The 25,482-nt window shown below is 42.4% G+C and overlaps 1 protein-coding gene across 3 annotated transcripts; it reads right to left on the bottom strand.

Annotated features, from left to right (window-relative positions):
- Positions 1 to 220: 220 nt before the first annotated feature.
- Positions 221 to 25,407, bottom strand: tjap1 (tight junction associated protein 1 (peripheral)). 3 transcript variants are annotated; one of them, XM_030156185.1, is made up of 12 exons: positions 25,066 to 25,407; positions 21,641 to 21,765; positions 20,225 to 20,269; positions 16,015 to 16,189; positions 13,633 to 13,661; positions 13,267 to 13,428; positions 13,043 to 13,109; positions 12,000 to 12,029; positions 9,203 to 9,310; positions 6,826 to 6,909; positions 5,257 to 5,949; positions 221 to 5,055 (listed from the first exon to the last, which is right to left on the bottom strand). In XM_030156185.1, exons 4-12 carry the CDS (start codon positions 16,138 to 16,140, stop codon positions 4,420 to 4,422), a joined length of 1,935 nt encoding a protein of 644 aa, XP_030012045.1. In that variant the 5' UTR covers positions 16,141 to 16,189; positions 20,225 to 20,269; positions 21,641 to 21,765; positions 25,066 to 25,407; the 3' UTR covers positions 221 to 4,419. The 3 variants fall into 3 exon arrangements, with proteins under 3 accessions (XP_030012045.1, XP_030012044.1, XP_030012046.1); XM_030156184.1 differs by having other exon boundaries at positions 21,641 to 21,714; XM_030156186.1 differs by lacking the exon at positions 12,000 to 12,029 and having other exon boundaries at positions 21,641 to 21,714.
- Positions 25,408 to 25,482: the final 75 nt, after the last annotated feature.

The following is a 25,482-nucleotide window of genomic DNA, read 5'->3' as shown; positions in this document are numbered from 1 at the left end:
TGATTCTAAATCAAGTGTTATATGACAGAGAATAACACATTTTAAGAGTCTCATCAACAAACATTAGCGTATTTGAGTAAATATAATATTTCATACCATCCGTGACGTTAATATTAATTATTTTTAAACTAATGTCAATGATATAAACATTTTAAAACAGGTGCTTAACTCACCTCCCATGATGCACCAGGGCAGACACGGAAGCAGGAAGAGGCGGAGCTACATTTAAAATATTTAATTTGTTTTAAAATATACATCGTTTACAAAATAAAAGCATTAGTAGAGTTTTAACAGTCCGACAGGAAGTGAAAGAAAAACCAACACTGGAACCGTTCAGGTGAACCCAAAAGCACCACAGCGAGGGGTCACAGAGGAGGAGGGGGAGGGGCTACAATCTGCAGAAGGGGAGGAGCAAAAGTCCCCTTCAAAATAAAACAATCAATCCTCTGGTTCAGTCCAGGTGAGTCCACGAGTCTACATCAGTCCCAGTGAGTCCACATGAGTCCAGGTGTGTCGTCTTCTTATAAATATTGTGACTTTAAATAAAGTTTTCTTCAAACATTTTCTTATTTATACTCTACTGAGGTCATGTGACTTTATTTGGGGTTCATTGATTAATATCCCGTTAATAAAGATTTAATCAGTCCTTAAAACAGTTTGTTCAGGTGAGTTCACCTGTTTAAAACATAACAGCTAACATTAGCATTAGCCTCTCATTAGCACTCATTACATATCAGCTGATTAACAGAAAATAAATCATGTGATCAGAGTTTCAGTGTAAAAGTTTGAAGAGTCTCAGTTTAATTTGCAAATGTGTGAACGTATGTCTGCGTTGGTATTAATATTTAACCAATAATCAGTCACTTTAGTGTCAGGATTAAAGTTTTCTCTGACATTTTTCTTCATCTTTTGAGTCAATAAACACAGTATTTACAGTTGGTTTCTTTAATAAATTGTTGACTTTAGGCTGAAATAAGTGGAATCAGTTCGTATTAAAGCATAGACAATGAAACGGAATAAACACTAAATTAAATAAATGTTTTTTTTCCTCAAAATATGACTTTATTCCTGTTGTACTGAGATTCTTTTCCTTGATATTACAACTCTTTCCTGTAAATATTCAGACTTCTCCAAGCATTGAAGTTAAATAAAACCTAAGCCTCAAACTGAAACGGAATAAAAACTGATTGACTGAAACGTCGAACACAGACGCCAACACATTTGTGAATCAGACTGAGATCAACTCATTTTTCAGGTTCAGTTGTGTTCGGTGCAGAGCGGTGCATGATGGGAGACGGGGCTCATTTGACATTATTAATCATTAAATCTGTGCAGATGAACAGCAGTGAAACCGATTAAAACACAAAAGTCATCAAAAACTTACTTTTAAAAATTTCTTCTATAAACGAATGTCACTGATTATCAGAGAAAATAATGGAGATCCTTCAATGGCTAAAATTATTTGTTCTAAAACTAAAAACCTCAAAACAAAAGTGTAACCATATGTAGCTGAAAAAGTGAATAAAAATACAGATTCAAAATACAGAACATTTACCAGTGAATTTAGCCAAAACTGAGTTTTAGTAAAAGAAACGGGAACAAAAAGACAGAAGATGAAGGAAGAGGAAGCGAAAGGGCAGAAGGAAGAGGAAGATGAGGAGGAGAAAGAGGAGGAAGAACAGGAGGAGGAGAAGGAGGAGAAGGTGACCTTGTCTGAGTCTCCAATTATATTCATGAAGAAGTCATTAAAGTTGCAGGAGTCCAGATGTAAAGTCTATTTATACCCACAGTGCATCTCTTCCTCCTCCTTCTTCTACATGTGACGACTCTTTATAAAATATTAACGTTGTACATTTCCACGGCGCTCACACCCAGTGTTTAAAGTATTAGCGACCCATTTCTGATGGTAATAAAACCTTAATAATTGAGCAGCTGCTGCTCCGTCACCGTTGGAGACGGAGGTTTCAGTCCGTTAAGGTTCAACTCCAGAAAACAGGCTTCAATAATTCAGCTCTGTTTCCTTTAAAGGAAGAAACTAGTGTTTCTACATGTTTTATTTACCCTCAGCTCTGTTTACTGATGTGGTTCAGGGTCTGATGTACGGAGCCAACCAAACAGATCAGATTAGATGAAGATTTTATTAACTGGATGAAGTGAATCTTTAGGTTTTTAAAGCAGATTCTTCTGTTTACCCTCAGTCTGACATGAATGTTAGCGGTCATTAGCTCACAGGCTAACGCTAACAGCTTCAACATTATATATTTAATTAAAGTCGAATCTCATTTTTCATAGCGACTAACACCAGAGGTAATCTTTGTGTTGATGCCCCTTTCACTGTACAGTCTGCTCCGTATCCCATCATGCTTTGCACCAGCAGGGCACTCTCAGTGTACATTACATGGTCGTGAAGCTGCAGGCGGTGAACAGTGCTCGTTAGTGTCGACACATTCATTAGTGAGATCATTTACATCCAAAGAAGAAAAGTAATGTGGCAGCTTTGGGCTTCCGTACAGTGTGACAGATATTTAGCATCAATACACTAATCAATCAATCAATCAATCAATCAATAGAACATCAGACACTGTAACGTCCAACTCACTGAACAGAAGAACATTCAGAGGAACCAGCTGATCACGATCAATACCCTCTGTGGTTACATCCATCAGTGATCGATCTATGATCATTGGTCCTCAGCTGTGAGGAAGGCGATGGCCGACATTCACCACCGACACCAATGAAGAAGAACAACACCAAACTGAGACCACAACGGAGGTACGGAGGCCTGTGGGCGCCAAAACAGCAACAACCAATCAGAGTGGCCGTGTGAACGAGAGGCTCAGGTCTTGAACTAAACCAAACTAAGACTGATCCAGACTACATTTGCCCAGACCTTGTCCTGCTCTGGGGCGCCTCCTGTAGGTGGAGTCTCCGCCCAAATCGCTATACGGTTCAGTTCAGATCAGAAATAGCAGCAGGAAACCGAAACCGACCATCACAGATCAGTACAGATCAATAAATGTCATTCCAGATGTTTATGGGCCACTAGCGGTTGTTACCATGGTTGCCAGTCATTACCATTACCATGGTTACAGGTCACTATCATGGTCACCGGTCATTACGTTACCATGGTCACTGTTTATTACCATGGTTTCCGGTCGCTACCGTGGTCACCAGTCATATCCGCGGTTGACGGTCATTACGGTGGTCACTGGTCGTTACCGTGCTGCTGCTGGTTAAAGGGTTTGCTCGTTTTATTCACAGTGGTGTTGGGGGTACGAGGGCGCCGATGGGACGATGGCGCTCCACGTCCTGCTGTGAACGGAGGCGGTGGCGGAACAGTCAAACACCGACTGATTCCTTCTACAGACTCGTTTATTTCCACCACATGACGACAAGGAACTTCTAACCTTGACGTTAAATCCACATCTGTTTTGGTGCTCACAGGCTTCCATAGTGTGAATAAAAAACAAACACAAACCAAACCAAACAGAAAATAATAATAATAATTATAATAATAATGTCTTAATAACAGATCAATAATTCAGAATCAATAACAACACAAAGGTGATAATAACGACAAAAGAATAAACACACTGATGGTTACGTTGAGGTGGGAGCAGAAGCCCCGCCCCCCGACAGGTTCAGCCAGGTGAGGGGAGTGGGGTCAGAACAGGGTCAAAGGTTAAAACCATCACTGTCATTAAGACTCGATCAGATCAATGGCTGAAACACGCCACCGAAGGCCCGGCGTCGAACCCGCAACCACAGACCATAGGCCGAGGCACTGGGGGCGTGTCCTCGTCATAAACGAGGCCAACGTCCGAATATCTTAGAGTTCGTTTAGATTCACCACAACACGGCATCACACAGACTGACACGGGCTTCTCCATGAATACTTCTGTAATTCACTGATCAATACCATGGGACGTCCACATACTTTTGGATATTTATGGTCTAATTGCATTTGTGTCATAAACTCAGTGGACAAAAGTATTTGGACATTAATGTCCTCATAGTGAAAAATACTGAAAATACACATTAAATGAACTGTTAATCAGCTCCAATCAACTCTTAATCACTCTGTGATTCTTAGTTTTGTTTGTTTTTGACACAAAAATCTAATTCCATAATCACATATGAACAGACCGAACAGGGCCTCTATTATTGATCCTAATACTTCTCTTACACAACCGATCAATACGCTGGGATGTCCACATACTTTTGGCTATTTCTGTACCTAGCTGTTCTCAGTGAATGCCTCTTGAAGTAGATGGTCAAAAGTATGCAGACACATATACATACATACTGTTTTGTAAAAAAAAAAAAAAAGAAGAGAGAGAGAGTGTTCAGGATGAGTAGAATAGAATAGAACCGAATAGAGTATGGCTATCTCCTGATGGGCGTGGCCTCTACCCTCCGTCAGTCCAATAGCGTGCCTTGCTCCTGGGCTCGGGTCAGGCTGTCTTTGCGGTGCAGGTGGTGCACGCCCATCCTCTTCGGGCTCTTCTGCGGTCGTTGGGTGGCGGCGGCGGCAGCAGAGAGGGCGGGGTCAAAGTCAAGGAGGCGCGGTGCGATGACGGGCAGGTCGTGAGGAAGGACGTCCCTCTCCTCCGTTGAACTCTCCTCGTCATCCTCTTCTAGCTGCTTCCTGCGGGCGTCGGCTGGGCTGGTCTCCACGGTGACAGCAGTATCTGCGCTGCCATCATCATCATCCAGGTTCATGAGGAGGCGGTCTTCCTCTGGCCTCCGTCCCGAGCGAGGCTCCGTGTCGGTGTCAGTGTCGAGGCTGGATCCGCGACTCGGTGTCCAGCTGCGAGCGGACGAGCCCTCCTCGCCATCTGAGTATGCCGCCCGGTGATGATCCGAGGAGGAAGAGGCTCCACCCCCCGGTGCCGCCCGCCGCCGCTGCAGCTCCTGTGCCATGTGACTGCTGAAGGACGTACGGTGGACCAGAGAGTTGTCGCAGGAAGGCGCCATCTTCTCCACAAACATCCGCTGCCAGTTCGCCAACAGATCCTCCTCTGAGCTACCGGAGCTCGCCAGGACACTGGGAGCCTGGGGGGGGCAGAGTCAGATTACAACATTTTATTCACTATCACTAAAGAATTCACACAGTAGACATCATTTAGTTCAGTCTACACTCAGGTATTAATATGATCCACTCAGGTGGGCCACAGTGGGCGGGGCTTGCCTGTGGCAGGCCAAGAAAGGAGGTGGGCCTAACTGCAGCAGGCTGCTGTAGTGGGAGGAGCTTACCTGAGGTGGGCTGCTGAAGGGGCTGGACTGGCTGGACAGCGGTTCACTGGTAGCATCTCTCTGGGAGGGTGGGGTGTGTTGGTTGGCTCCACCCCCTCCAGATGAGGAAGAGGGGGCGGGGCTCCCAGGTGCGATCCTCTCGTCGTCGTTCTGGACGAGGCTCAGTGAGATGGCCTGTCTGGTGGCGTAGGTGCAGTTGGGGAGGGGGCTGTTCTTGGGGATCTTCACCTTGTCGTCCGATGAGAACTCAATGACCTTGCGTCCAGGGTAGAGGGGGTGGGGTGGGGGCGGGGCCGGGTACGGGTTCAGCTTCTCAAAGGACGGAGCCCCGCCCCCGTCCTCTCCTCCAGACTGTCCGTCCAGGCTGCTCTGACTGCGACAGGACCCGTTCTGCTGCGGCTGCGGGGTTGGCGGCTCCAGCTCATGGTGGCGTCCGTCCAGACCGGGGGCGGGGCCAGTCATGTCCACGTGGACAAACACATCCTCGGCCACCGGGCGGCCACAGCTACTGGACTGGGCCGAGTTCAGGACCAGGGGTTCAGGTTTCTCCAGGACACGGGCGATGACGGAGGTGGGCACAACATCCGCCGGAGTCAGACTGAGCGTGTCTGGGTCCTGAGAGGGGGCGGGGCCTCGCTCCGGCAGACTGGTCTTCATGTGCTTATTGAGCATGTCCTGTAGCTCAGACGGCAGCTGAAAACACAAACAAACAGACTAGGGTCAGAACAGAAGACCCTCACACCTCAGGTTACAGTAGGCGTGTCAAACATACGGCCTGTGGACCAAAACCAGCCGCCAGAAAGTCCAAGACGGCCCAAGTCCAAAACTGACATATACAGTCAAGGATGTTAAAATCATTACAGTTCTAAATCCAAAACAATACCATCTAAAGTATGTCAGAGCAGTAAAATAATAACATGTAAATGACAACTATAAACTATTATCTTTGTTTTAAAGTGAAAAAAGTTAAATTACATGTGAATACTCTAAACAACCAAGAACAATCCTAGATTTCTCAAGAAAAAAAAAGTGTCATTTTACCAATCTTCTGCCTGTTACTGAATGTTTTGTATATTTGTAGATCTGTAAATTGTAATGTACACGTGTAAATGATAAACTGAGACAGAATGTTTTTCCTAAGTAATTTCATTTTATTCACGTTTTTAAAGGATATTTTGGGATTAGAAACATGTTCATAATGTAATTTAAATTTTTGTACTAAAATAGAAATATTTGGAGTTACATTATTCAAAGGTTAGTATGTTATTATTTTCCTGGTCCGACCCCTGAACTAAAATGAGTTGGACGCCTCAGGTCACATAGTCAACAGCAGGTCACTTATCATCCTGTCGTGGTCATCTCTGTGTCCGTTATTCTTCACCCTGATTGATTGACACTGCAGGTCGACATGTTGATAATTCACCTCATTGTCAACCTCAAACATCTTCAAACCACGATGATGAACCAGATCAGGGTTAAGTCTGATCCAGTCTCTGATTTCTGATCCTGTAGAACATCAGAACATCACGGGTTCTCTTCCAACCCGGGTTTTTTTTTTTTTTTACTTACGTCTGCGAACTTGTGGTTCCTGAAGTGTGACTTGTTGCACTTGAGCAGCTGAACGGCCAAGTTACAGTCCTGTCTGTACCGCTCCTGTCAAACACAGAGGAAACATGAACACCGACCTGTTGGTTCATATTCATGATCACAATTTACAGTAATTTTAAAGGTTTTTCATCCAGATGAATTGGTCTGAAATGCAACTGATTTCTCTTCACATTCATTCATTTTCTTCTGATAATATGTTGATATAAAGGGTTTTGAAGTTGATTCTCTTCATTTCTTCTACGTTTCCATATGGTATATGGTATGTATTCAGGACTCAGTCATTTTGTGGTTGATCATTGTGACGACGTCAGACCATTTAAGGTGAATTCGTTTCGTCTAACCCTTTTCTAGAACACACCTTATGTAGAGCATCTGTCCGCTCGTGAATAAAACACATTATTACATTAACTACAGGTTTTTATCTGAACAGACTGAACCACCCTCTGGTCCTGAACCAGGACTCAGACCAGACCGAGGACCTGGTTTCTGTGTCTTCATTCGATGCTTTGGTTTCTTGTTTTAATTTAATCACATTCAGACAGAAAACACACTGAATTTAATTAAAGCGCCAGTTCTTGATTCACATGAAGCCGATGCGTGTTTTTAACATGAATGCAGCCCTCGTGCCTTCTGCTGCAGCACAGGAGGCGGTTACCACGGTAACCGCAGCGCCTGGAAACGACCTCCAGTTTAAACTGATAAATATTTACCTGCAGGAAGAACGAAGCCTTTAATTTAATGAGGTGTCGCTGCACAATGTTTAATATCAGATAAAAAACTGAAACTGAACATCAGACTGAAACAAATACGCCTTCATGCAGAGACTCGGTTTGGGTCGGGTTCATTTATACAATAACAGGGTTTACATGTGGGATCAGTACCACGTTTACAGTCCAAATGGCATCGGTTCAGATCATCAACATCGTCAACATCAACGTCCGATAAGCAGCTGCAACAGTTTTAACATCAGTTTGATCAGAATTTAATGAACCAATGGGTACGGTTATATGATGTTTTTTAAATCTGATTTATTTTTCCAGAAGAAATTAATTCAGAACTAAAGTATTTTCTCTTCTGTTTACATGGAAATGTTAAACCCGAATAAAGGCTTACATGAGGTATTGAGGTAGATAAGTGAGCGAAAGGGTTTGTGCTGCAGTGCTCATGTTGCCTTGTTCTCGCAGCCCTTCTGTTAGCTTAGCATAGTCACTGCATTTCCATGGTCCCACGTAGCCAGTTTTTTAAAGGTGATTTGTTGTCTTTTGTAAGTGCTTTTCTGAAATCCGACTCTCCCCAATTATTTCTTTAGATCCGCGACTTACTGCACTCATACAATCTTGGTACTGTTGTGTTGACTGAAGTTGGAAAATCTTTTTGTTGGAAGGGATGCATGCGCTAAATTAGCTTTGCTTTAGCGTTTTAGCTTTGCATTAGTTTTTATTTCCCAAGATTTTATTACTGCAGTAAGTCACATCGCCATGATTTGAGCCTCAATTTGTGATCATATTGACCCCACCGGACTAAAGTAATGATTAGGGAGAATTGAATTTTACAGAATTACTCATAAAATACAACAAATCACCTAAAGAAGCCTGGCTACGTCTGACCGGAGGAATGAAGCCATTAGGCTAAACTAGGCTAAGCTAAGCTAACGGAAGGGCTGCGAGAACAAGGCAATCGGTGCACTGCAGTGCAAACTGATTTGCCCACTTATCAAACTCATTAGTGCATGACAAATGAATTAATAAAAAAACAAGTGGTGAACTATTCCTTCAGGGTTTTCCAGGCTGGTAGATCCCATCAGAATAGCCCACTGGAATGGTTTGGGAAGACTAGACTGCATTGCATATTCTTACGCCAGCGCAGAATGTGTGTGTCATCGCGACAGGACAAGACAACGAGCATGCGCAGAATGGTAAGAATAAAGTCCAAAAGGAATAAATGGTTTACATGTCTGAGGAATAATTTAGATCGGAATTAAAAGGGGATTAAACCAGTGATTTTATTTGGGTTTAAATTTAATCCAAACTATTCTTTTTCAACTGGAATAAGGTGTTTACATGGGCATCTGAAATAGGATCTGACCTTTAATCAGATTAAACCAGGAATAAAAGTTGTCATGGAAACACACAGATTGTCAACAAACTAATCTAAAACTGATACAAATCCTGAGGGTTTTTTTAACTGTATTTTTACTCATGCTGAATGTTTTTTTTTTTTTAGTCACGTTGTTTGTTTTTCACTCACTGTGAATGTTTTTAGGGTTTTTTACTCACTGTGAATGTTTTTGTATTTTTTTTAACTCACTGTGAATGTTTCTGGATTTTGTTTTACTCACATTGAGCTCCTCCAGGCGGTCGATAGTGTTCTTTGCATCGAGCAGTTTGTTTGTCAGTTCCACGATCTCCTGGTCCATTGTCTTTTTGTCCCTCTCAACCTTCCGTAGCTGTGGGAGGAGCAGCGGTGTGGCATTAGAAATCAGTGACAGACATGATAACCAATCAGGAGGTTACAGAGGCAGGGGCGGGGCCTTCAGGTGTAACTACATTCAGATCATGTGGGAACAATCTTTAAACAGGATTAAACTGGTTCAAAGTCATCGACAGAGTTAAAAAGAAGATGAACATAAACCTCTACGTCTAATACTCTGATGTCACCATCTTCACGTTTTCCCAGATAATTTGAATGCTGCTTTAGCCAGCAGCTTCAGATGCATTATGGGATGCAGTGATGCAGCTGCAAAAGGATCAACCAGAACGTGATCGAAGCTGAAGCTCGAAGCCCAAACATTTCATGGGTTTAGTTTGTCCGTTTTTCTCTGAAGTCCAGTTCAGACCAAACCAAACAACCATTTCTCACCAAAAACTGGTTCCAGAGCAGTTTACCAGTGTGGAACTAAGAACTGCTAGGTCTGGGCCAACCAGACTAGCTCAAACAAAGAACAACCAGCAGTGCAACTAAAAACATCTCAGAGGAACATTTAAAAGGACTGAAATCGGACTCTTCTCAGGTCAAAACCATGAACACTGAGTGGTCACAAATCAACCCGTTAGCATCTGAGCTAACCAGACCACAGAGCTGTAAACAGCACTAGATTTACACATCAACCACAGATCTTAAGTTTAACCAACTACATTCTCACCTGAAACGTGTATAAACTAGATTTTGTGACCAAACATCAGCAGCTAACAGCTAACAACAGCTAACATTACCTTCTGTCAAAATCCACCACTGACTCACCTACTGATGCACAAACACATACAGGTGGTTCTGTGGTGACAAACTGGGTCTGACACAGGCCACAAGGACAACCAGCTCTGACCCAGCGCAAACATCAGACCAGGACCGGGTTCACACAGGTAAAAAAGGATCAGGTAAAAAAGAACCAACAATTGAAAGACTAGAAAAACTCTGAGAATCAAGTTAAACTGAATCAGATCAGTTCAACGTCTGCATCATCCTTAATCTATTTCACATCACTGTGAATCTGGTCTGAACTGGACTTAACGCTAAAGATGAAAAAGCAGCAAGCTAGCAGTTAACAGAATTTAACAGATGCTAACAGATGCTTGGGACGTTTTCTTCTCTGAAGCGTGTTGTTTGCTGAACAGTAAATGAAAGTCACATAAACTGACGTGATGTTAATACAAATATCAACATCTCTCTGCTGTTTCCTGAGGAGGCAGGGTCAGGAGTGGGCGGAGTCTGATGTCACAGGCAATGATGCTAACGTTGGTTTACTGCTGTTTCTAAAGTCTGTTTCTCCAACATAAACCTGAACCTGGACCCCTGATGGAGACCTCTGACTCCGCCCACATCGTATTCACCAACATCTGCGGCAGACTGAACAGAAATAAATGGTTTTATTTCGGAGTCAGGCAGGTTGAGGTTGAAGAGTCGTCACAACAAGTCAACAGTGTGTTATTAAAATGTGTACTTAATCTAAGCCCTGCCCACAGCTCTGAAGGCACCGTTAAAACGCTGAATCATCAAACACAAATATCAACCTGATTCTAATATCAGCAAACTGATTAAGCATGTAGTCTATGTTTTTCTGCGTTCAGTGATGGTCTGTGAAGTTGATCATTACCTCTGCCAAGGAACAGCGGAGGTTAGGTTTTCATCGGGGTTTGTTTGTTGGTTGGTTAGTTAGCAAGATAACTCAAAAAGTTACGGACAAATATTGATGAAATTTTCAGGAAATGTTGCCTGTGCTCTCCAAGTGCTTTTCTAGTTTTAACTGAGTCAAAAGTACAAAAGTCTAAATCCTTAAAAGTAAGTATTTTCTGATGAGATGATGTAAAATCAGCTTTGAAACAGTTTTCACATTCTGTAAAACAAACAGCTGATCAATTATTCAAGTAACAGAAATTAATCAACGAAGCAGAAATGACTCAGATGTTTGTGGTTCTCAGTGGGTTCCTCAGATCATTAACCCTTTCAGTATGAGTTCTACTTGACTGGTGTGAAGGTGCTGATGTAAATGTTCTGTAGGTTTAAACTGTTTAAAGTCGTAGATGTAAACAGTGACTTTGGGCTTTGGTCCAAACAGTCTGATAGAGGATGAATGCAGCTTCATTTGTGGTAAATATGGACAAACTGGATGGAAACGAACTCAGACCAACAGCAGGATGAACAGGAAAGAGTTAAGAACATCATCCAATACACAGGCATTATAAAACCGGAAACAGATGCAGAAAAGTATCAGAAAGTATCAGTATCAGTATCAGTAAAGCACGGTTTGATAAATACAGGACTGGCTTCACATACTGATCCACAACAAGTGGTTCTAGAGTCTGGAGACCGGGTTAGAGTCTGAAACTGGTTTCTATGGTAACGGCTGATGGAGTAACCAGGCTTTGAAGTGGGCAGGGTTTGACCAGCTGAATCACATGTTCTATTGGAAATAAATGGGATGTTTTTCATGTGTTTTCTTCTGTTTGGATCAATAATCATTCAATCATCAACTGCAGATCTAGATTTTATAACAGCATTCCCATCAATAATAATCTGAGTAATGGTAATAAACTGTGACCTGTTGATCGGACGCTTCAGACTAAACTCAGAGAAGAAAAGAAAATTAAGAAGGATGAGGATGAAGGAATGAATGAATGAATGAATGAATGAAACGCAACTGCATGAACCCATGTCTGACTGACGGCAGCCTGATGAAGAGGATGAGGAGGATGAAGATGAGTCAGTCCATCACAGCAGCGTGAAGAAAGAAGAGAAGAAGAAGAAAAAGAGAAAAGAAACGACGTCAGACGCAAACACTGAAACAAAGCAACAAGGACGAAACACCACGGAACGGTCATCAATCAACCAATCAGTTAATCAGCCATTCAGTCAATCAGTCAAAGTGCTCAGGAAAAAAACGCATCAATAGTTAATATTCGGCTATAAAAATCAAGACAAATTTCAGGAAAAAATAAAGTATACATTTAAGTAAGTAAGTAAATAGATAAAGAATAAATAGACAAATAAGATTAGTTTATTGAATTAACAAATTTAAAAAGAAACAAGAATAAAGTATGATGAAAATGAACAGCAATAAATATTAATAATTTAATTTGATTTGATTTTAAATTACATTTTAAAGTTAAATTAAATCACTACTTTTAACTTGATGATTTCATTTTTTGACATTAAGCTCACCTTTAAAAACAAAATAAGTAAGTAAATAATGAACTCCTTTAAAATATGTATGAATATGTTGTCATATTTTGGGTAAAATGTTTCAGTGTCTTTAATTTTAATTTAAATATTAACATTTTTATTTTTTAGAAAATATTTTAAGTGAAAAAAGTTTAGTACAAAGTTCACTGACCACAAATAAAATATTAATAATGTCTGGTTTAGAAACAATGTTTTACTGAAATAATGACTGATATAAAACTAATAAAACATCTCATTACTTATTTTTCATTTTGTTTCCGAGTTTGTCAAACTTTTTCTGCAGTTTTATTTCATTTTACCGGTTTCATATTTTATTAATTCACATACATTTGTTACTAATCAATATCTGATCGATTAATTTTTACTTCATCAGCCTCGGAGGGTTTTTGTTCAGTCATTGATTAGTGATCGGCTGAATGTAATCAATCGGTTCCACAGACACCAATGATCCAGTTCTTATGTTTTCATTGCGTTTATAATGCTGTAAAAGGTCAAAGGTTACCAGGGCGTGGAGCTTCTCCTCCAGGTCCTGATTGGCTCGTTGAGACGCTGTGTAGCTGTTCTGGAGTCTGTGGACACAAAGAGGAGGAGACGCACTGAGCATGCTCACTTTAACCCTTTAGGGGATGATGAGACTCATCGCGTCTTCATGGTTAAAGTTTAATCTGAAACAGGAACTGCAGTGACCGCTGCGACCATCTGGGCATGCTCAGTACTTGACCTCACCTGCGGAACTTGTCTCTCATCTTGTCCAAGTCGTCTCGGGTCCGGCTAAGCTCCGCCTCCATGTAGTGCCGGCTGCCGTCAAACTCCGCCTCCATGGCCTCCATCTTGTGCGTGGAGAGGGACACGCGGCGCCGCAGCTCCTCATTCTGCTGCTGGAGGATTCTGGGTAATGGGAGGACAGGTGTGCAGTTGGCTTTAATTGGTTCCGTACACAGCTATGAACACACTACACTACCCATGAGTCTCAGCAACTGTTGCCAAGGAGACAAAGCCTCAAACTGTTTCTACAATGTAAGGTCTAGCTACAGATGGTTTGATAAATCAGTAAAATGAAACAGAAAATAATAGCGAATAATAGAGACTGACCTGATTCTGTCTGAGTCTGATAAGGCCTCCTGAAACACAAGAGAACAGTGTCAGGAAACAGGAAGAAAAAGAAAATACAATAAAACTAAATAAAAAAAAAAAATCTGACCAGGTTTTATGTTCATCTGACATGGAACAAAGAAATAGGAAAGAACACGAGGAGAAAAAACAACAATAGAAAATATTTAGAGTAAACAGAACAACACAGGAACTCACTCCAGGTAACAGACATGACAGGTCACATGACTGGTCACATGACCTAAATGACCATGGCGAGCCTCGTTCAGTCAGTGATAATGGAACAAAACGCACACAGTTCAACTTTACCCTGGCTTCTGAAAAACCTCAGTGCGTTTCCACCTAAATTACCCCAGTAAAAATGTTCCCTTGACTCCAAACTTTCCCCGATTAAAGTTCCTATTAGGGGGGCGTGACTTTTCAGATTCCCTGGAATTCTTGGAGGCAGGGCTGTGTGATGAAGAACGCTGACAGTGTGTTTCACCAGTCAGCGCTCCACACTTCCATTCACCCTCCAGGTTTAATCCACTGGCGTCTGTGAACTGGTTTATTCCATTTCTACAACATCTACTTGGTTTGTGTTTTGATCGTTTTCTTAAATGGAGCAAAAGAGGAGAAGCTTCGAGAAGTAGACCACCAACAACAACATTTGACCAATATCTGTCTCCTCTAAGGTCATTGTAATAATCTGGGTCCATCTAAATACACTTTGGATAATAAGCCTGGACTGAACGTTCCAGAATACCATCAAAAGAAATTAAACAGGACTTGGAGTAGACAACTGGAAACGACTGAGACTGATCTGAATAAATTTAACAGGACTTTGAGGTGGAAACTATCTCGCCCCAAAAAGGGAGTGGCCATGCTGTCATTCTGACATATGGAAAAAGACCCGTTTTCCCAGTATGCAGTGGGGTCTTACATGGTGGATGCTCTCAGCTCTGATCAATCAGTCGTTAACCTCTCAGGCATCCGATCAATGACAAATGATCATCAGCTCAACCGGTGAGAAACCCCAAGACATTGTTTTAACTTTGTCACATTTAGATTAATTATAATTTGAGCAGCAGATAAATAACTTCAAACTTTTATTTAATATTATGTGGAACAACAGACACCAGAGGAAAAACACACAGAACTCTGTTTTCTGAATATCTGGTTAAAATTTCTACAAATACAAACACTAGTCAGTGGATTAGAGTCCGGATCAGACTACAAAGGATCAGGATGTCTAGATCGAATTATGATGGTTCGGATTACCATGGTTTGGATCAGATTACAGCGGTTGAGAATGGATTACAACAGTTCAGATCGGATTACAACAATCTAGATCGAATTACGACGGTTCAAACCAGATTACAACAGTCTGGATTGGAGGATGACAGGCTGCACTCTTCACCTTCTTCATTAAACATTTAATTCTCTAAGTTAGCAGGTTTTAATGAACCTGGCTTCAACTCTTTAGCCTGTGTTTGTGTATTCTGATTGGGCAGAGACCCTGGGCCGGCTGCAGGGGGTGGAGTCAGGGCCTACCTTCATCTGAGGCACTACAGACACATTGGAAACAGGAGCTCTGTGTTTGCTCCTCTTCGGCTCCGCCTCCTCCTTCTCCTCCATCTTAAACAATTCCTTCACAGACCCCGCCCCTTCTGGCTGCTCTGGCTCCGCCCCTTCAGTCAGTGGGCGGTACCAGCAGTCAGGTCTCTGCAGAGCCGCCACCCATCCATCCCAGCGACGTGTCCGTTCCAAAGAGTCCGTCTCCTGCTTCCTGCGATGGTGGTGGCGGCGATGTCTACAAGAGGCGGGGCGTTGCATCACTCTAGAAAAGGGAGGAGTTTTCCTGCCCAGCATTGAGAGGTGGGCGGGGCTCAGAACGCTGCAGGTGATCTCATCTAAAAAGTTGGAGAAGCGCACTTTTTGTTCCAGGGCCTGGATCTTCCAGTTCCACTCAGTCTGGCTGGGAGAGGGCGGGGCTGAGGACCGACGAGGAGATGATGACAACAAGGAGGCTGCCCCTTTTTCCTTGGCCCGGTCCAGAGAGCGTGAAGGGGTGTGGCCTCGTTGGGGTGTGGGCTTCAGCAGTTCCTCAGACTTTGACTTCCTGATCTCCACCGGAGCCTTCAGGATGCCTTTGGGCGGGGCCACAGGCCGTGAACAGTTCCGAAGTTCCTCCCCCTGCCGGTGTGATGGGCGATTGCATGCTGTCACGCCCTTGGTCATGGTCCTGGGCCGAGGTGTGTGGAGGGCGGGGCCTCTGAAGAGTGGAGGCGGGGTGACGTAGAGATCAAGGCTAGATAAGCTAGAGATCTCGCTGTCGGACGGCGGTGATGGGGGTGGGGCTCTGTGAAAGGTGTATTTGTTTACCTGCGGGACATCAGGCTGTGTCGGCGGCGGTGGAGGCGGCGCGGTGGGCAGAGTGGTGTGGCGCGTCTCACGGTGCTGAGGGGGAGCCTTTCGGTACGGCTTCCTGACGGGCGCAGCGCTCGTCATCCTGACTCCTCCTCCTTGAGTGTTCTTGTCGTGTCACTTCCTGTCAGTCCTGTGAGGAAAAGGCGAGTTAGAGACAGAACACACACCACTGAAGCCTGCCGACCGCACCACACATCGCCACGACGACGACTGACCACACACTGGGAGACACACACCGAGTCTGAACCGATCAATGACCCATCTGATCGCATCAGCATCAAACACGCTATGGACACGCCTTCAACACGCCAACGCACACACACCGTCACCAATGAACACCCACTCTGACGTTCACTCAGTCCAAATCAACCACAGCAAAGTTTACACAAACCCCACCTGATCATGTGACACACAAAGATGCACAATAAACCTATGACAAAGACTCAAACACACAGTTCAACTGAACATGTGGACGTTTGAGTCGAATATTAACGACTTTAGGTTTAATTTCACGGAACCTTCAGTCTGGGTTTTGTTTGATCCGTGTTTTTCAGACCTGCCTGTTCTGGACTTTTCTGGTTTATTTTTAGTTGTGTTCAGCTGTTGAACACATACATGGACACACACGTGTTGCCTGAGGCGTCTCATTGATTGATCACTGATGTTTGTTCCAGAGCAGGAAGTGCAGCTCCATTGATCACAGTGAGTGAAACTAATGTTAGCATGTCAGTGTTAGCTTATACTGTACACGGCTACAGCTGCTAATATGCTAACACATCAACATGCTAAGAGTCAGACTAAACACATGCTGTGTGAAGCCCATGATTTTTGTCCAGGATCTATTTTTAAAGACCCACACTGGACCAGATCCGGATCAATCTGGTCCGGAAAGACCTGTCATCTGCACCAGGTGGAAGAACTGAACACGTCAGAGTCTTGTGGGTTTTTGACAACATCTGTCATAAAGTATCAGGATGAATATGTTGGAGTAAAGAGTCCATCGTTGTTCTTCCTCTGTCTATGTTACTGAACAACCACGTTATGTTAAGACCAACACGTGGTTTGTTTTGTGGTATTGAGTCCTTTTAATACCATACGTATCATATCACTCTTTGACACTATTTTACAAAGACACTGTTGTGGCATCAGCAATGAACGAGAACTACACAAAAAACAGAATTGACCACTAATCCAGAACAACTGCGGACAGAACCGATCCTGAACTAGAACTGGGTTTAACACACTGATCCATGTGAGTTTCAACCAATTCTAAACAGAATTGGACCACAATAGTACCAAACAAACGCTTTAACACAAACATGAGATAAACCTTCAAACAAACTGGGCCAAACTGGTCCAACCTGGTAATGTTATTTATATAGCGCCACATTATTACAAAAGTTATTTCATGACACTTGACATTTAGAGCTGGTCTAAACCAGACTCTCAAGCCAATTCACAGATGCCAACACAATCGTCCAGTTGGTGACAGTGGAAGGAAAATCGTCCTTTAACAGGCAGAAACCTCAAGCGGTCCCCGGGTCTGGAGAATGGATGTCAGACATGACCAACTGGTCCAACCTGATCTAAACTGGCCCAACCTGATCCAAACTAGTCAAACCTGGTCTAAACTGGTCCAACCAGATGGAACCTGATCTAAACTGGTTCTGTCAGGACACATGGATCCAAACCCTGGTTCTGTTAATTTCAAAATCATGTTTAACATGTGAAAACCCGGAGGTCAAACATGTGACATCACTGTATTTCCCATGAGCTGCTGCCTCTACTTTACTGCTCCATTTACTGGGTCACATGACCTGCCTCTGCCCTGAGGGGACCAATGAGGAGCCATTGATCAGCGTGTCACTTCCTGCTCATACCCCCCCCTCATTATGTGTCCTATTTATGAGAAGACCTGAGAGTGGACCAGAACATTAGAACACGTGGTCATAAACGTACCGCTGCCTGCTGTGTCATCACATCCTGTTAATCCAATGTATTTGTTAAATAAACTGATCCATCGATCGGCAGAACACTCAACACTTCAATAGTTTCCAAACATCAGGTAGATTTATTCATTGGAGACGAAGCAAGTGATGGGCGGATTCTGGCATCATCTTACCAACTGCGGCGGCTGACGTTCACCTGATGAACTGAAGGTTTGTTCATTAAAGTGTAGTTGAGTGCTCATTTGAGGATAATTAATGAAAAACAGTAAATTACTTTTATACTCTACATATAATTAAGAACTGTTTGTTCCTGAGACACATAAAGAGGAGAAACATGATTTTAAAAAAACTAGAAAAATAAGAATAAACAAATAGTATTAATATATGAAAACTCAACTACAAACACATTGAGATAAAAGTTCAGTAGATGTTTAGATTAATTTCCTTTTCTTCAATTTGGTTCAAAGTTAAATGGCTAAGACAACACTGATCCTTAAACTGGAACAATGAACAATCAGTACTACATAAAAGCTGATTCATCACATTGTGTTTTGTCTTTTATTCCTCCTGCATCTTTAACTTTTCTACTGTTTCACTTCCATTATTGATTTTCTACTACTCTTTCACTCCTTCCGTTCTCTAAAAATGTCCTTTCCTTATGGTCATAAAATTCATTTTAACAGGACAGGGACATTTTCTACATTCTATTATAATGGAAATATCTTTATGTAAATAGTACACACAGATTCAGTTCTTTCAGATTAAATATTTATCCTCTTCTAAACCAGTCACTAATTCAATTAGTTCTAATGAGGAGCAGAAAAACCCCATAGTTTAGATCGAAACTCATCAACTTTCCTTCATAAATTAAAGACATTTTTCCCATCTCACATTGGACCAAAAAGCCTCATGCTCACATTGACATATTCTATCTCTTATTAATATCTCTATTGGTTTATAAATCAGCCAAAGTAACTCAACTGTACACGCTGCTGCATGTCTGGGCCCGGATCAATGGAACCACCGGGACATGACAGGAGAACCGGGTCCGCCTGTGATCACACAATAACAAGGTTGGTCTGGTTCTTATTGTGGCCCGGTTTCACTGTGCCGGTCCCCAATAAGACCCCGTCCGTTAACATTCCCCTCCGGATCCCCACCCCTCCTTGCTGTAACACGTGACAGACCGTTCTCAGATAGATGGACCGAAGTTCAGCGGATCCGGACACAGAACAGCAGTGAGTGGCAATAAACCATGATGTGCAGTCCAGTGTAAAAGTCTATGGTCCTCGTCAATGTCAATACAGAACAAAATGGGGGGCCGTTCTATTTCTTCCTAATCCGTGTGTTACACCAGTAAGCTTAGTCAAGTCATCCAGTCATGTGAATGTGATGAAGTCATACAGTAATGATGTAAAGCCCTTTCAAAGACATATATAAGGTAATTACACTACCAGTCAAAAGTTTGGACTCACCTTCTCATTTAAATGGCATGAAATGGACCACAGATTGTCAACAAGTGCTCAGCATCACTGGGAACTCCTTCAAGACTGTTGGAAACCATTTCAGGCGATTACCTCATGAAGCTCATCCAGAGTGTGCCAAGAATGTGCAAAAGCAGTAATAAAAGCAAAATGTGGCTATTTTGAAGAATCTAAAATATGAAACATACTTTGTGTTATGTCACACTTTTTTTAACTACATAATTCCATATGTGTTCTTTCATAGTTTTGATGCCTTCTGTGAGAATCTACAATGTAAATAGTCATGAAAAAAAAGAAAAACCAGGTAAATCCAAACTTTTGACTGGTAGTGTATGAATGCATTCTTTTCTGTTACTTTTTATTTCTGATCAAGGTTCATACTGTCTTTCAAATATAACTAGTGTAGGTGGGTAAGATGAATTACCTACAGTAGTAACTTCTGATTTTCTCTAATCTGTGTTACACCAGTAAGTTTAGCTCAGCTCCCCATTTTATCAACTCTCCTGCTTCTAGAACGCATGGATTTCCACGAGTCAATGCGCTTGTTTTTATTTAATTCTAATTCTGATGTTTGTCTGGAACTAAAAGAGGATAAATAACAAACAAACAGAAAACTTCATCAGTATTAGCTGTGGTTCATGTACTGAATCAGTCACCATTTATGAATCAGAACCAGACTGAATCAACTCAATAAACTACAGGAAGTGACATCATAGTGGGAGGGGCTGTTACCTGATCAGTCAACTGATCCAGAGCTGACGTCATCCACGGAGACACCTGAAAACAAACAAACAAACAAATAAATAAACAAACACTGTCACCTGTTACCATGGTTACAGTATGGTCATTAAAAGATGTTTGAGGGTTTTTGTGTATGACTGTGATGTCATGGTTTTACAACAGACCACGTTGGATCACACCAAACCAGATCAGACCACCTTGGACCACGTCCTGTTGGACCTAGTCTGGGTCACACATGTCCATATTCAGTCTGAACCAGGACATGGCCTGCTGGACTACAGACAGATCCGCCGTCGTCGGTTTGAGTCTGTGTCCAACAGCGTCAGATTCAAGTGTTAAAGACATCGACTTTTTCAACTTTACAACAGTTTAATGTGTTTGTTTTGGATGAAGCTCCGCCTCCACAGGTTAATCGACCATCACTACAGCATGTTTGTCTATGTGTCCTGTTTCTCTGTGTGTTACTGTCTTACATTGTGTTTGTGATCATCTAAAGTTAGTTTTAATGTCTTTAACCCATAAAGACTGAGTGCTACTTTTGTGGAAGTTCCCAAATAAATTTTTCACTCGAGTTAACGTTTTTTAAGCAATTTATCACTATTTATTACAATATTATGCTCCATATTTTGCATTTTTCACTGAAAATCACATATTTTCCAATATTTAATTTCCTATATTTAATTTAAATATTCATTAAACTTCAGAGTAAATTCAAGAGTTATTATTTCAAAACAGAGAAAACTGAAGAAAAAGTGAATTTTTCAGCTAATATATCAATAACTGAACCCAGTGTGTCCATCCACTGTCACTGATCCAACTACATGGGTTTTACTGGTGAATCAATGTTGTAGAAGATCATGACAGTGTTTCCATGTTCACTACGGAGCCTCTGAACATCTAAATGGACCATATCTGATGACCATGCAAAGATGACAAACTGCATTTTACACCAATCATTTACATGTACATATACGATTAGTGAATCAACAGGTATTAAGCATTGAGATGGTTTTGGTCACCAGTGGATGTTTGGGTCTTTATGGGTTAACCTTCAGTTTGTGTAACTGTTGAACCTGAGCTTCGTTAGAGACTCTGTTACAGAAAAGTGTTGAACATTCACTCTTTATGTTCACTGTTTATTTTATTGTGACGACGAAATGGAGACAGTCTTGGATGGAAAATGGTGGTTAATTATTGAAGATCATCACAAGTGAGGAGGCAGGGCTGGAACAACACCACCAATAATAACAACAACAATGATAATAATAATGGTGTCATTGATCTGAATATGATTGTCCTCTTTACAACCTGAATAAACATTAAAGTGATAAACAAGAAGTCAATAAAAAATATAAAAGCAGCTGAAAGCAGAGAAAAGCCAAGGCCACAGACTGAATAGATCCTCACCGAATGCGTCAGCACAGGAACTGGTCCATGATCAGCTGCTGCCTCCTCCTCCTCCTCGGCCGAGCCTTGATATCCTGAAACATAAACCGGATGGAAAAAGGAGTCGATACGTTCCATCAGTCAGACTGAAACCCCAGACGACACGGCATGAGGAGGCAGAAAAACAGAGGAAGACGAGGAGGCGAAGGTTAAAACGGACACGAAAAAAAAAAAAGAAACAAAGAAAAGATTCAAATATGAAAAAAATGATCTACAAGCCAGTCAGAATCTAACTGCAATTTTCATGTGTTCGATCTTTTAATTTATTCTTTAACTGCTGTTCTTCATTGACTTCAATCCTTCATTAATACAAACCAGGCCTTTTCTATCGATTAAATTCTTCAGTCATGTTTAACTAAACCCTGGACCAGGCTCAAATAATAACATAATAAATAATAAGCTTAGAAAAGAACAAAGACCATGAATCAGCGGAAGCAAACCCATGGAGAACAACCTGACAAAGGAGAAATCAACTACACCTTCAGCTTTAGATAAACTGAAAACCAATGAACTGGACTTAGACGTCAGAGGAATAAACAAACAGACAGACAACCAACCAACCAACCAACCAAATAACCACATGACACGGACATGTTCTAGAGTTGGATCAGGTTCTAGTTCCATGTCGGAGATTAAAGAGGTTTGATTCTGATTAAAATGTCATTATTCAGGTTGTGTCACATTAAAAAACATCAACCTGTGTCGACGGCGTCATGACGCTGCATCCAGCTGGTTATACATCAGTAAAATCACCATGACGATGAAATCAGCACCATGACAACATGATCAACACCATGTGGGAAGACAACGCCAAGGAGATCGCATTCACAACTGATCTGATGTGGAAATGGGTCGGATCTGAAGATGATCACACAGAACCCAGATCTGAGGGACTGGGTCAAACAGAACATTTGTTCATTTACTGATTCCAGAAGTTGGTTCTGGTTCCAGTAGAAGGTGTGATGGTTCTGGTCCAGGAGGACGAGCTGATGAACCTGAACCTGAGTGCGTTTCTGGTTCAGTGTTGTTTCAGTCAGACGACTGAGAATGAACTGAACAATGACACCAAGTTTTAAAAATACATGACAACTATAAATAAAGCAGACTGAAGAAAACTGGACTGAAATCAGAACCGACGCACGGGTCAATATATGCTGTATCTGTTCCATTATCATCTACAGCTTCATCACACACAGACGTTCACTAAACAGAACACACTGAAGTGGATCCACCCGAACCCACGGTTAATTATTCAAGTCACTGCTGGTTCATTCAGTAGTTGACGACTTACTGATTAACGACTGTAGGTCTAATAGCCACAGCCATTAAATTATTCACCAGTTCATCATGTTTTTCCACATGGACCCAGTACGGTCCAGTTCCATACTTGGTCCTGATTGGTTGGTTCAGACCTTCATCTAGACCAGGATCTGAGCAATCAAATGGTTTGATAAACTGTATCAGTTCATCTGAAACTTCTCTGACTGTCAGGGTTTTCACATTTACTGTACACTTCAACATTTATCGATCAATCCCCTGGGTTTGATGTTCTCCGACTCATTCATTCATTTAAGATTTTATTTCTTCATGTGTTCATGTCGTGGTTCCCAAAGGTTTTCATCATTACACAAAATAACTCCTGTTTAATTTTTCCTCTGGACCCAAATGTGTACTAAATGTGTGATAACTGAACATAATGTTGACATTTTTAGGTTCCAGTGTAACCAGCATTATTATCAAACACTTCCTTCATTTTAATTACCATTAATTAACCATTCATTCACAGATTATAGTCAGGTTTCAGGTCCTGAGCTTCAGCCAGGTTTAATGTGATGAGTCAGTCAAACAGACCAATCAGCTTCTGTCTCTGTGTTAAATCGGCCTCTAAAAACAATCTAGGTTAGTTTGTGGTTTTTCTGGATCCGTTCACACTGGAGCCGGATCCAGGACGAGACAAAACCACACAAAAACACATAAGCACCACCAGGTTTGGACCAGTAGCATCTCCAGAAATCAATAAGTGATAATCATGTCCTGATCTCAATAAGTCTCCCACTGAGCTGGATCAATGACCTGAGGCCTGACCAACCACATGATTAATCACCTGATTAATCACCTGAAATCAGATCCAACATTTTGGTCAGAGTAAAACCAAGATGAAAGTAAGAAAAAAAAAAAAAAAAACGTGGCAGAGTCAAAAAGATACCTGACAATCAATACACTAACCAATCAATCAGTGATCAGAAACAGACATTAACAACCCTGGTTTTAATCCAACACATTAAAGTCGTATATGATTCTCAGTCGCTGAACCTGGTTCATTCGAGCCCACAGCCAGGAGAGAAAAGGATTAACAGTAGAGCTGCAACCGATTAATCGATGAGGTGCTTGAAGCGAATGCAAAAATTCACGATTCGATTAACTGACTCGAACTGATTGAAGGGAAATATTCTACTGCAGTTTTCCTGAATTGAAGCTTCTTTGTGTGTCACAATAAGCGTCCGTGTGAAACACAACAGTGGAACCAATGTTTAACAGCAGAGAAATGAAGGAAACAAAGCTTTGATTCAGGAGAATTGTGGTTGAATGATTTTTTTGGATCACTTTGAGTCAATTAATCGGTTGCAGCTCTACTTAACAGAGTCAAAACATAAACGAAACGAAACCAAACTTAACTAAACTAAACCAAACCAAACCCCAGGAATAAAGAACATAACCCTTAACTGAACCGTGGAGAGATTCATCTGTAAAACGATCCCTGTAACTGATTCAGTCAGTCACAGACATGATGACTTCACATTGAACTTGAGACAAGACGAGGACTTTGTCCCCCCCGGATCCACTTGGACTAGGAATTGTACTAGGACCTGTTCACAACTGAACCCAATACAAACTTTCATGATCTAAATATAAACGTCTCATATGAAACACAAGCAGGAACAGATTTAATACAAACTGAACCTTTATATCACAACTTAACACTTGGTCCATGTGTCTGGGTCCACGAGTCCTGGTCCACATTCACATCCAAGTCCACATTCACACCTGATGCACCTGAATCCTGGTCCCCATTCACACCTGATCCACCTGAGCCCTGGTCCACATTAATACCTGATCCACCTGAGTCGTGGTCTTCATTCACACCTGATCCACCTGAGCCCTGGTCCACATTAATACCTGATCCACATTACCACCCGAGCCCCGTCTGCCAGTCTAACCGGGTCAGGAGGGGCTCGGCCCACAACACCGCACCCACTCCACAGGCCGTTAAACCGGGGTAAGGTGTCGGAAGCGGACCGTGGCCCGCTCCATCAGGCGGAACACACAGACCAACATGCACCGACCACACAGACCGACAAACACGCACAGACAACGGTAGCGCTCACCTGAGAGGCCGGTTAGCGTGGCTGGGCTCGACTCGGCCCGGGTGTTCTCCACAAACACAGCGGAGAAGAGCTGAAACTTTAGCCGGAGCTCCGCGGTGCTCCTCCGGCGGGGGAGGGAGGGGGGCTCTGGACTGATACGAGGCCAGGGAGGAGCGCTGGGGTCCGTCCACCGAGCTGAGCCGGCGGTCCTGAGCGGAGACGTGACAGCGTGCGGCGGTAGATACAGCGGCCGGCCCACAGGCTCCGACAAGCGGGAGAAAAAACACTCAGAGTCGCTCACAGAAAAGTTGATCTGCCCTGCTCAGCTGTCGCCATCTTTACCCGCGGGGCATGATGGGTAATCCTCAGGAATCCCGATCCCCCTCCACCCCCCAATACTGACGCACTACGTACTGACGTCACATGTTCGTCTGCAGA

This window comes from Sphaeramia orbicularis, chromosome 15 (genome assembly GCF_902148855.1).
Source record: "Sphaeramia orbicularis chromosome 15, fSphaOr1.1, whole genome shotgun sequence".
NCBI lineage: Eukaryota > Metazoa > Chordata > Actinopteri > Kurtiformes > Apogonidae > Sphaeramia > Sphaeramia orbicularis.
Note: the sequence above shows the minus strand (reverse complement) of the source record. Positions and strands in the feature narration are given on the sequence as shown.